The sequence below is a fragment of the Dioscorea cayenensis genome, chromosome 5 (genome assembly GCF_009730915.1).
Source record: "Dioscorea cayenensis subsp. rotundata cultivar TDr96_F1 chromosome 5, TDr96_F1_v2_PseudoChromosome.rev07_lg8_w22 25.fasta, whole genome shotgun sequence".
Taxonomy (NCBI): Eukaryota; Viridiplantae; Streptophyta; class Magnoliopsida; order Dioscoreales; family Dioscoreaceae; genus Dioscorea; species Dioscorea cayenensis.
Genome location: NC_052475.1, coordinates 32,452,160 through 32,465,411, shown reverse-complemented (window position 1 = coordinate 32,465,411; position 13,252 = coordinate 32,452,160). Strand labels below are relative to the sequence as shown.

The 13,252-nt window shown below is 35.3% G+C and overlaps 1 protein-coding gene and 1 pseudogene across 2 annotated transcripts; both read right to left on the bottom strand.

Annotated features, from left to right (window-relative positions):
• Window positions 1-212: 212 nt before the first annotated feature.
• LOC120261414 (RNA-binding protein 38-like) lies at window positions 213-7,701 on the bottom strand. 2 transcript variants are annotated; one of them, XM_039269298.1, is made up of 8 exons: window positions 7,361-7,701; window positions 7,136-7,256; window positions 6,045-6,171; window positions 4,450-4,486; window positions 4,134-4,359; window positions 3,064-3,183; window positions 2,892-2,990; window positions 213-911 (listed from the first exon to the last, which is right to left on the bottom strand). In XM_039269298.1, exons 1-6 carry the CDS (start codon window positions 7,586-7,588, stop codon window positions 3,095-3,097), a joined length of 828 nt encoding a protein of 275 aa, XP_039125232.1. In that variant the 5' UTR covers window positions 7,589-7,701; the 3' UTR covers window positions 213-911; window positions 2,892-2,990; window positions 3,064-3,094. The 2 variants fall into 2 exon arrangements, with proteins under 2 accessions (XP_039125232.1, XP_039125231.1); XM_039269297.1 differs by having other exon boundaries at window positions 2,892-2,987.
• A 1,848-nt stretch (window positions 7,702-9,549) lies between these two features.
• On the bottom strand, window positions 9,550-12,526 carry LOC120262090 (annotated as a pseudogene).
• Between the last annotated feature and the right edge of the window lie 726 nt (window positions 12,527-13,252).

Sequence of the window (13,252 nt, the reverse complement as noted above, 5' to 3'; positions counted from 1 at the left end):
GAAAGAATAAAATAAAATCAACATCTATATTTATATCAATACCCATTCTAATGTTTCAATTCATACTTATTGAAATCATTTATACCATGCTTTTGCAGCTCCAGTTGCGTTATCCATTTTTCTTAATTATTCAAAAAAAAAAAAAAAAAATACCGTTTCCATTAATACAAGCAACCTACATCCCAATTAGGGAAGCACAAGAGGCACAAATAGACACAAACAAGAGGCCCTGGAGCTGCACCAAAACTTTATTTTGAGATTAACCATTACATTTATCACTCATAAAGTAAAAACTACCAACCAGAAAATATGAAAAAAATAAAATAAAATAAAAGGGGGACAGCACACTCATGACACGCTAAAATAATGTTAACTGTCCAGCGATGATCAATGAATGGCACCACTAATAACTGATCTGAATAACTATAAACTTGTTCAAATATTAAACTATGAGCTACCATGAAAAAAACTGAACAAAGGGAACATGGTTATGGGTTTAAAAGTACGACACAACTTAAGAAGACAACCACAGCATCCGACAACCCCGCCAGATGCTTTTTTGGAGGCCCAAACTGATGCGCTATCATCAGATTTTATGAAACCTGAACTAAATAAACAGAAATATATCACCTACATTAACTGAATGACACCAACGGAAGATAACCCGGGTCAGGCTTGTGTTGTTTTGCTTGAATGAACAGTGCAATTGCCTGCATCACTAGGTGCAGGTTTTGGATTCCAAGTTCCAACCCTGGAATCCACCATCAGGCAGATGATGGTGTTAGCCCCTCCATGGGGATTTACAGACAGACAACGGCAGCTATAAGAGCAAACCCAGCTCTACTGCTATTTCTGTTTGAAGCAACTCGGACCTTGACTCCGGGATCTCTCTGACCAACACCATGGACAACCTGCAAAACCATATTATATAAAAATTAATCAGCTCTTAAATTTTTAATCCCACAACACAATAAGACATGGCAACTATTCTATATTACCATGTTAGTTGAGGTATCCAACTTGGGACGACTTAGGTTATCCAATTTTCCAACAAAATAGAATAATTTATGACCAACTGTTCTTACAAAATGGAATTAATCAAATCAATATTATCATTAACATATATTGAAAAATGTTAAGCATCAAACATTAATTAGACTAAAAACAACTGAATTGAAAATACTTTGTTCAAATTAGAATGAATCACATCAAAAGTGATACTGATTTAAATTAACAAGGCATAAAAGTCTGGCTGCCAACATAAATACAAGCTCAAAAATACTTACTCCAGCCACACCCAAAACACTATGCATGCATACTTTAAAAGCATATTTTTTACCATTTTCAAGAAAAAGAACTACACAATAAGTAGACCACACTAATGATACCTATGTTCATTTTAGCACCATAAAATAAATGAAAAATCAACATTCAATGCTGACTAAAGTGTGCAATCTGTCAGTCCATTTGGCTAAAAGACAACCAGCAAAATTCAGTTAAGAAATTTATATAACCGACCAAATTGAATTGCCTAAATTAACAAGTACTCCACATTAAAGGAATTAGTTTGGTCAGTTCGGTAACATCAGCTAACTATTTTATATTACAAACAACAATGTGCAGTTTTAGTTTGTGAACTAAGGCCCAAGGTGGGTCATTTTTGGTCCACTAATCAGAAGGATGATGCACTTTTAGTCCCTTGCCATTACAGCAACATACACATTTAATTACACAGCACCATTTGTCATGACATCACCTATGTCACATTAACAACCATTCCCCTTTCTTTTTCATTTTTGGGTTTTTTTTGTGTGCTTGTATAGTGTATACTTTGTTAAAATAACCAAAAGGAAAAGGGTGTGTTCAAAACAAAACATCGAGGAACTAAAAGCACCATTCTCCTAGCTTTTTCATTTTTTAGGAGGCATAAGTTGCAGCGTGAATATGCCTTGTTGTAGTATGCCAACAAATATAATATAAAATACCATATCTGTGGACCCATAACATCGAGGAACTAAAAGCACCATTCTCCTAGCTTAGGGACCTAAATGATCATTTTTGAGTTTAAGGACTAAATTCATCAAAAGGCCTTAAATCAGGGACTAAAACTGCAGTTTATCCTATCACAGAAGTATTTTAAAATCCCTTAACCAACTTTTTTTTTTGTTAACTTCTATATTCAGCCTTAGTGCCTATGTTCTAAACAAAGTACAAAATCTACATGTATATTTATGCAATCTACCAAATATAACTCAAGCATATCATTAAATATTTATTCTCCATGCACTACAAGTAAAAAAAACAAAAGCTAATTTATACCCCAGAAAAAACAAAAATTCTAAATACCAACTGAAAAAGGAATACCTCTTCCAATAATATGCACAGGTATTTAAAAGCCTATAGTCACATAATACTACAATAAAAATAAGACATCACAGAGTGGTATTGTCCAGTTGAATAGGAAATCAGGTAAAAATTTTTAATACTCTTACAACGAACCTAAAAACCAGAATTTTTAAAAACAAAACAAAACAAAACAAAATCTCAACATAACTAAATGAACAAATTCAACTGGTTCGTCAAATAATGGGCAAATGGTGCACACCCTAAGGATGACCATTTTTACAAGGTATTCCCATCTGCTTAAGGAAATCAAGTCCTGAGAGTTCAAACAATTTTGTGTCAGATGATTTCAAATGCTAGTTAATGTAAAGCCACCATCCAATACAAGGCAATAGCATAAGCAGCAGCTAGTTTTATTTCAGTAATTTCCATAAAAGGTTAAGGAATTTATTTTTTACTACACTGGTCGCAACAGATTTTTATGACTGTGAACCAAAAACTAGACTAGGCCCTTTTATTTATACACAAACTCTATGTAGAAATCAAACCTCTAGAATGCAAGGATGATAGCTTGCAAGGCAAGAAAAGCCTGCCACTCAAGTAGCAATACCGCTGTTCTTAGTCCTGCTGCAATCTAAGGATACCTGCTGAAGCAGACCAATTAGAAATCAGTTTAACTAAAGAAACAGGCACAAGAATAATAAAAGTAGGAGAAACGACCTCAAAGACATTAGTCATCCCTATGCTCTTCTCAACCTGCAGCTTGTTCTGAACCACCACCATGTGCAAATTGTGGCGAATGAGCAGAAAGAATGAACTGAGGCTGAGCTGGAATATGTGCTGCAACTCATCACAAAAACAGATAAAACTTCAAGATCACAATAGTGAATCAGCAAGCAAGAGAACACAGAATATTATTCCTGCAACTTATCAGAGAATATTATTTTCCCCTGATGAATTAGCATGTGTATGCATATGGAACAGGCAAAGCAACTTTGCAAGATCATTACATACAAAAGAAATAAACTTAAGAAGAACAAATATGTAGTCAATCCTAGAAATTCAAATACAATCTAGTAAACTATTCTGTAGAACTACTAAACCCAGAAAGAGCACATAAGAATTCCAAATTTATTTTCTTGTATTAAATCATTTCCCTAGAAATGTTCAAAAACACCTCACTGTAACAAAATTATGACAATCTTTTGGAAAACTTATCGAGAACAAGGCCCCGTCTCACCAAGGGCCAGTTTGGGTGCAGTAGGATCAACTGTAAGATAGCATCATTTGCATCCTTGAACGATCAAAAGTATGATTTCAGGACAAAGACCACCATGCAACTTATGCAGATTTTTATATGACCAGTTTAACATGTTAAAACCTACACATACATCAAGCCATCAGATGCAATTAAATTATTATTAGAATTTAAGCTCTGTAAACCAATGCATCAAACATTATGAAGTAAGCATTCACCACAATCAATTTCCAAAACATTAATGTTAAAAAACCTTAGATACAAAAAGGCTCACAATTAATCTTGAAATAACTATGTTTAGAGAGTGAATTCAAGTTGATTGCTCGATGTTTGTTATCTAGGTTCATTGTGCATAATTGAATTACAACTCCAGAAAAAAAAAAAAAGGGTTAGTTGACAATTATACCTAACAAGTCACACTAATATCAATCTACTAATGTGTGCACTAATACAATTGCAAGCATTGATACGTTCTGATTACACATACGCCAAAAACAAACATCCAAGCTATTACGCAAGTCTCTCAACTTACCTGCATTGTATGGGGCTTGGACTAGGGGTAGTGCAGTTACTCCAGTAACATTGGGACCAGTCAATTGTACATAGTGATGACCAGGCATTGTGTAACCCTGAGCATAACCATGCCCACTCACATAAGGCATGCCCAGTTGCCCAAAGGGAAAGATGGTTGTGTTTACTGTCCCAGGAACACCATGAACTTGAATGTACTGCTGCGCCATAGCAGGGTTATAGATATTCTGCAAAATGGTGCATTATATAACTGTTTAAATAAGAGATGCCTGCAAATAAACATCCACCAAAGTAAGAACAAAATTAACATTAACAACCTGTGGGTAGACAAACTCTTGCCCATATGCTGTATACCTGCAAGGAAAACCAGTAAATCCTCTTGAAAATGTTCCGTAATTATTGTATTCTACTTTCATATTGCATAAATGTTATTGCAAACCCAATAGACCAAAATGAAACAGCACTGATTTACGCCACAGATATTTGAAGTTGAAAAAACTCAACCTAAAGAAAGGGGGAAAAAGAGAATTATGCACAAAATTTCTACTTATTGCCAGACACGGTTAGAGCATGCCTTATGGAAAAGGTTTTTTTTATCATATAACCTTGAAAAATATATTAGTCATATTTACATTGTCAAATTTGTAATTGCATGCATTCAAAACAAACTCCAATGTTAGAACTAATGCATCAGTTTAAGTATGGATAAAATATACTAAATAAAATCCTAACTGGTATATGTGATGTACATTCTAAAATCTTCAGTGAGATAAAACTTCTTATAGTTTTAAATATTTTTCTTTTCCATATAAGCTTTTGAAATTGCTCAAATTTCATAACTAGTCATAATCTAATAATGATGAAATTTAGGCAGTGGGTCAATCAAATTATAAATCCACACATCTGATCTTGATCCACACATCTTGAAACATAACTGAATTAAATTTCACTCTTTGGGAAGTCTATACTCCTTTTTTTGGAACAATTATTTCATCCATTTTGAGAGCCTTAGAAGGGTGTTCCAAACTTATTATAACATCAAAATACATGGATAGATATCATCGGAAAACATTTCCTCTATTTTTTTCCTTAACTTTTTAATTTTCCCAATCTTCTTACAAATTCAAAAAAGAAAAAAGAAAAAGAATCTTATAATTTTTGCCATAATCTTCAGAATACCTACAAATTTTCATGGATAATTTTTTGAATTTGGCGGATAATTCTATGATTTAGATGAGTTCTCATTTTATCTTCCTAATTTATGTCTCTATCACATCAATTTGTATGGCTAAATATGCTAGTTGCTTTTGGCGTCAAGGAGCATTAAAGATGCACATAACTGCTATCTGTTTGGATTGGCAAATATAAAAAACAACATTCAAGATTCACCCTCGAATACTTCAGATTGTAGCTTATCTCTCTTCCATCAATCCCTTCACAAAAAAATTTTTAACCACTACGGTTTAATATTTTCTTTTAACAAACCCCTTGCAGGTTGTTTTAAGTGTCGAGGGGTACCTTTTATATTAAAACTAGTGAAAATATTTACTTTTTCATAATCAAATGTATTTTCAAGATATTATTCATAATATGTATTAATTCTATTCAACATATTATGCATTAATTTATTCATTTATTTTTGTAAATGGGGCAACGAAAGAATATTTTTGACCTTTTAGAGGGTTAAAAGAGAATAGTGGATTGCCATATGTTCTATCACACCTTGAATGAATAAATTGGTTATATTGGAGAGAAATGAAAGTGCAAGGGTTTTTTTTCTTTTTTTCTGAAGTAACAAAATTTAGTGGCTCATCAAAAGGAATGCCCTTCAATACTCAGAGGTATATCTATGCAATTTAGCTATTTTATAGCGATATATATGGGAGAAAAAAATCCACAAAAGCAGACATACCCAAAAGGAGGATATGTAAAACCTTGCTGAAAGCCATATGGAACTGGTTGGTTATAAATTGAACCTCCGACAGAAGCTTCTCTGGGAACAGGCACATTGCCATGTTGTCCCACAGATCTTGAGTGTGCTATTAAAAGAAATAGAAGAGTTATTAAAATGACAATCCAAACAATGCCAATTAGGCTCATGAGAATTAGAAGAGAGAATTACAATTATTATGCAGATTTTATCATTCATTAGTTCTTCAGATCTTTATTGACTAGCATAGTAGCAGAGAGATGCACAATATACATATGATCAATTTAATTTTCCACTGTCTCAAACCAACACTTTAGTTGATAGAAATTTGAGAAATGTACATAAAATACACCCATAGAAGTAGACCTATTTGGAATCATAGTCATAGGCTCCCTATTCGAGACATTAATTGGGAGCAAAAAAAATGAATTTTGAAAAAATAAAAATTATTCAGGATAAGCTCAGGGATTACACCTGATGAAAACATAAGCTCAAAGAAAAGCCCCATGCTAATGTGAAGGTACACTTTGAAATCATACTCAAAGCCCTTTTACACTATCCATTCTTGTATCTCCTATTCTAACTTGAACACTAGCCCTCGTCCACAAATCTACTAAAAAAACCCACTCTTTCTTCTGTCTTTGTGTTTCAATTGGTTAGATTATTTTATTGGTTACTAAAATATCGGAGAAGCTCTTTATCATAGATGACCTTACGTCTCTATGACCCCACTTGACTTACAAATAGAACTTAGGATTTAAATAGTATATGTCTCAAAATTTCAAATGATAAATCCCTAAATAATTTTATCTTGCAGTTTACTTAAATTACCCAGCATGATTGAACTACTTTCAAATTTAGACACGAAACACAAAGTCATACCTCTATCAGCATTCGAGCATTTCATCACACATAAAGCAAACACGACACAAAGCTCAATTCATGGCATATGAGATTAGAAGGTGAAAAAAAGCATTTCATTACGAAGAAAGAAAAATAACATGCAATGAACGGGCAAACAAAATGCAATAAAACAATTAACTTGAATAACAATGAAAGGAAACAAAACTTACCATGAGGGGGAGCTAGACGAGGCCGCATGGATGCCAAATTGCAATTGGCCCGCCGGCCATCGATGATTGGGCTAGGGTCCGCGCATGCCCTCCTCGCTGACTCCGGATCGCGAAAGGTAACCTGAAAGGAACCAAATAAAGAACAGAAAAAGAGAAATTAAGATAAAAAATTTGATTTTTTTTTTCATCCCAAAAGGAAAAAAAAAAAGGGAAAGAAGGACCAACAAAGCCGTAGCCCTTGGAACGGCCGGTGTTCTTGTCTGAGATGACGGCGGCCTCGAAGATTTCTCCAAAGGGCTCAAAGTGGCGGCGCAGGGCGTCACTATTGGTTTCCCACGCAAGACCCCCAACGAAGACCTTGGTAAAGGTGGTGTCCCCGAAGGGGGAGGAACCAGGGAAGTGGAGGCCGGAGCTAGAGCTTGATCCGGAGACGGAGCGGTGGTGATGGGCCATGGAGACACTCCCTAGCCGAGGATCGCCGGAGGAGGAGCAAACCCTAGCCCAAGTCCAGCAATGAATCGCGCAGCATCAGAGGCCTCTGGTCAAACTCGCAAAATGGATCCGAATTATTATTGTTCTTGGTTTTAAGGACTTCTTGCGTGGGATATTTGCAGATATAACCCGTTCTTTTTTTATATTATTGTGAGTGCAGATAACCTCCTACATAATTTTGACATAAATTATTTCTCATCCGTCTGATTTAATCCAAACTTTGCACTTGACTTTCTAAGTTCACTGATACGACTTTATCTAATACGATAGGGTTCGAATTCCCCTTTTTAAATTTTTTTTTAGGCAATACATAAATCATGTTAGAAAAAAGACACAAAAATAAGAACTAGGATAAACATAAATTAACCCACTAGGTAGGCGCAATGTACAATCAGGCCCAGAGCAACTACATTGATAATAACTACATGCAATAGGCAGAAAAAAAATCACAATTACATCGACGATATCAACATATAACAAACACATATGAGAAAACTACTTTGGTAGGGGAAGCTCAAGGTGACACTGATAAAGAACAAACAATTTCTCACTAGCTATCTAGCTATTGACACCTCATGATTACCTTTGGTCTCATCCCGTTAAAAGAACTCCAAGCTGCATTTAATTATCATTACACTTGAGTCATTCAATGTAGCCCTTTTTGAATGAAGGGACGTAATCAAATAAGACCCAAATCCTACTCATAACTTGTTCATAGATTTTTTTATTTTTTTACTTTAAAAAAACCTATATATCTAATGGCCCACTAATTGTGAGGGAATTTAGTAATTTTATCATTATTCAATTTTATTGATGTAAGATCTTAGTCGGGATGGATAAGAAGGTTATCAACCAAGTCCCTCTCTCGCTATTCAATTTTTTTAAAAAAATAAAATAAAATTAATAAATCACGTTCATTAAAAGCAAAAGATATTACACTAGCAGAATAATATCATACACAAAGAAAGAACATAAACAATGATACAAAAAATTGGTAGTCCATAAAGAATAGGTAATTGACCAAACAAGCTGAATATAAAAGATAAAAACTAGACATAAAAGAACATAAACAAACTACCTTTAAGTTGAGTAAAGACTCAGGGCAACACTAACTAGCAGCAACCCTAACGAGTGGCTCTCTAACTAGGGGCAGGTCCACCCTCCAAAAGTCAATTAAAACTCAATCTCTATGATTTTTGCATTTTACAATAATAATAAATAATAATTTATGTAAAAATTTTAATTTACCACACTATTGAAAATGAAGTAGAGTAGCTTTAAGAAATCAACGGCTTCATAGTATGTTGGCACCAAGGGTCCCTTGGCACATGGGTGACGGAGAATCAAATCCTGGCGGAAGAAAAACTTAGGATGCATGGAGTATTTAAAAACCCACATGTACCCTTAACAAGTTCTTTGTGGGTTAAGACCTTCATTTTTCTAGTGAAGATGCTCTCTGGACATGCTTGGACAGAAAAGTGTATCCAAATCGCATCTTTTCAGGCTGCACGACTTTAGTTGATCTGATGTACGAGGATGATCTGTTGGCAACGTGGAGATATAAGGAGTTGATAGAGAAGATCCGAAGCCATATCATTAGTTGTAATGATGCTAAAGTGGAGTATATCCCCAGACATCTAAATTCGAGTGGTAGGCAAACTTGGAAAATTTGCTTTAAGGAACCCTGTTGTGATGTTATTTCATAAGGGATGAAGCTTCCAAAATGGCTGGTGGAAGCGATCTCGGCCTGTGATTTCCAGTTTTAAGGAGTCTTGTTCTTGTGTTTTTCTTTTCTTTAGCTGTTAAGCTCCCTTTTGGCAAACAAAAAAAAACCTTCATTTTCTAGTGGCTATATGGAGCGCTATAGCTTGTCCATCTTATTAAAAAAAAAAAACTGAAATAATGGAAAAAATAACATGGAATTGAATTAGGAAATTATTGAAGCTTCAAATGACAAGCACGTTCTTAGGTATTGAGAACAGCAGGCCAGTCCAAAGAAATGCCACACCATTGCATGATCAACTACATTGCAAAGTCTCAAGCTTATTTATTCAACCCGAGAGCCTCCTCCAAGCATGCTTCTCTAGTTCTCCAAGTGACCTGCTTCTTTATAGAAGTCAACAGAATCAGCAAGGGACTCTTCAAGAGGCCTGCATTTCCACCCCAACTTCTTTAACTTCTCCATAGATAGTAAATACACATAATTCGGCTCAGTAAACCTGTTGATCCAAATTCCAAAATGAAATAATATTAACATGATACCACATTATATCAAACTGAAATGTAATGGCAGGATGCTGCTTACTTTATTCGGTAATCATAGTTGGGGTACACGTTCTTCAGCATCTCGACAAGGTCATGAGCCTTGATAGCATGAGATGAACAAATATACCGTCCTGATGCTTCAGGTTTCTCGTATGTGAGTAGCAGCGCATCAGCTAAATCTCGAGCATCCACAATGTGATGGATTCTGTCCTCCATTGATTTGCAGATTCCTGCAAAGACCAGCTTTATTTCTAACAAACGCAACGAAGTCTCAGATGTTAATTTTGAAAATGGCTGCTCTCATTTAGTTCTTGTACATATTTCTATTCTCTAGTTTCAGACCCATTTGGTTGAAATTGATAATTCATGCAAGCAGTAGTTATAGAGTGAGAAAGACCTTTCAGAATAGTGATGAGAAACAAGCTGCTTGCATTGACATTTGGTTGCAACATAGGTCCAATAACCAAAGATGGGCAAACAGTTATAACATCTAGTCCATGTTTCTGTCCATACTCCAAAAGCATCGGCCTCAGCCATTGTCTTTGAAAGGCAATACCACTCCTGCAAAATGTTTGAAAATACATCTCCATCTAATAATCCAATTCATTTAGTTGTAGGCTTGTGGCAGAGACATACTCTCAGAAAGTAATTACAGTTTAGTAAGATACATATCAGCACAATATCTACACACAAGGATGTGATATCTACCATGCTAGGCACATAGCTTTCAAAGCGGTTGTAAATAAGTGAATTTAGGTGATTATATTGAAGATATCAATGAGTTAACATTTTACTACCAAGCTTGCTCAGTGATCTTGCAGTGTGTGTAGCAGTTATGCAATGATGTTAACCACATTGCAAATCAAGTGTTCTAATCTAATGACTATATGGCAGAGGCATACTTTGCACTCACTACCTCTGTAATCCTGCAGTATTCCTTGTCTGACCAAGACTCTTCGTCCATAACCTTGCCATCTGGCCATTGTGGTTTGATAGCGACAGCCGCCACAGAAGACACTACAACTGCACGTTTAACTCTTAATGCAGAGCAAGCCTTGAGCACATTCAGAGTTCCTGATACAGCAGGAACAATAACTTCTTCCTGAAGATGATATTAATCACATTCAGTTATTATAAACTATCATCAAACTGATATGAAGGATGCCTCAGCTGCAGTATCTTATCAAGAAAAATTCAATTGATCATTATTGCAACTGTATGGTAAACCTGCCTCTGGATTGGGCACTTTTGTTGCAGGAACAGGACTGGCTAAATGGAAGACTCCCTCACATCCTGCAATTGCTGCTAATACAGAGTCATAGTCAATCAACTCAACCTTGAAGAGTCGGAGGTTTTCAGAGGCTTTGTCCAACTTCATCAAATGTGAATTCCGCTTATCACCTGAAACCGAGTATGACCATCACTAGAATTCTAAATACTAAAGACATAGATATATGTTTTCCATGTAAAAAATCAAGTGCTCAGTATTCCAGGTATATCAAACTAGCAATGCGATGTTGACTTCTGACTGAGCAATTTGATTTCAAAGAACAATCTTACAATCAATATAATCAGTAACCGGTTCTGATCCACAACCATGAATTAATTTCAGACAGTGGCCGGATTACTACCAATTTTGTTACTAGAAACTAAAACTCAAGCAAACAATATGAAAAGAAGCCTGACATGGTAACATGATGAATGGAAAGACTTCCATATTCTTCATGTAAGACAAGTGTTTATTGTTAGAAGCAGAAACCTGCAACAACAATTGAGGTGAACGGTGAACCCATTTCCATTGTAAGCAAAACATTATTCATCAATTTGCATGATAAAACCCCCATCGCCAATCATCTCTTTAAAATTGTTTTCAAGAAAATTCCACCAGAGATTTGGCATAAGAGCTCACATACAGTCATCGTTGATTTTATTCATGCAATCCCCACGCAATGCTTCAAACTTGTTTGGACCTAACCAGGACATTACCAACTGTGTGTAACATCTCGATGTTGTTGCATATTTCTTAACAAGATTTATTCACGGTGCCATATTCATCCTCATTAAGGATTTCATCATTAATTTACTAAAAAAATAAATAAAAAAACAAAAAAACAAGCCACTGTTGGTTGTGTGTGATAGCCAAATTTCAGGCGCATGCCTACTTGAAGAGGAATAAGGCTTGATAAGCCTCAATGTACATTGAGAACATAAATATATATATATATATATATATATAACAATACAAGACTGTATATGCCTAAGAACATTCCTAGGCCTTTATATGTACAAATGGCTAAATATAAGTATACCTACTTAATACATAACACAAGTGATCAAATATAAACATGACAATCATAAAAGATTGACCAAAATCAAGGAGGCAAAATACAGACACCAAAATCAAGGAAACCAAATATAGACATTAACACTACTGAACTAAAAGCAAAGCAATTACAGTGAGATGATAAATGGAGAGAAAGAGCAAATAAATACTTGGATCTCTAACAGTGCCATGGACTTGGTAGCCATGACAGAGAAGGAGCTTGATCAGCCACGAAGCCACATATCCACCTGCCCCAGTGACACAAACCCTCCTTCCCTTCTCTAGTCCCTCCTCCATTCTCTCTCTCTCTCTCTCTCCCCGTTGCTAGCATTCATATAATTAAGTAGAGCATGCATTGGTGTGTGACAAGTGGAGATGGATGCCATGCGCTGACGGAGGAGCTTCTGTCATCTCATTTGTTTGGCTTGCCTGGGGGCGATCCTCACTATGCCCATGTCAATGGACAAATAAACTCCTTACTTTATATTTTTGAAAAATAAAGTCCAAAATTCAGTTTGGTTGTTAAACGAATACTCTAACTTCCATCCTGATATAGAGATGATTTAAATTGCAACTTTTTATTAGTATCCTCATGCCGACCAAGAGATTCTACAATTTTTTTTTTTATATATAATTTTTTTTTTATAAATGCCACAAGAGCTATCACGGGCGTGTACATGAAAAAAAAATTAAAAATCCAACCCGTACATCTTCATCCGACAATAAAGGTGTGAATTAAAAATTAACATCAACAACGGGAGACTCATTATTATCATTGTGTTTTACAAAACTTAAACTCAAGACTTTAAAAACATCTCACACGACTATCTTTTGCAATGAGTGCAATGCGATTAGACTATGAACATTTTAGCATATTTTGCAATTTAACTTTGAATGGGTAGAAAAAAAAAACACGGGTAACTCACCATTAAAAGTGATAGTTCAAAATCTTACTTCCACAATATTATACTTTTTCCACACTATACACTAGAATCAGTACTATTGGCGCGCATCCCTGGATGCCCCTTTAACGGGGC

Excerpts from the sequence above, each read along its gene's own strand:
- LOC120261414 (XM_039269298.1), bottom strand. The coding sequence starts at position 7,588 with ATGGCCCATCACCACCGCTCCGTCTCCGGATCAAGCTCTAGCTCCGGC. Across the intron at positions 6,172-7,135 it reads TCGTCTAGCTCCCCCTCATG|CACACTCAAGATCTGTGGGA; the intron begins GTAAGTTTTGTT and ends TTCTTTTAATAG. Across the intron at positions 3,184-4,133 it reads CCAAGCCCCATACAATGCAG|CACATATTCCAGCTCAGCCT; the intron begins GTAAGTTGAGAG and ends GATGAGTTGCAG.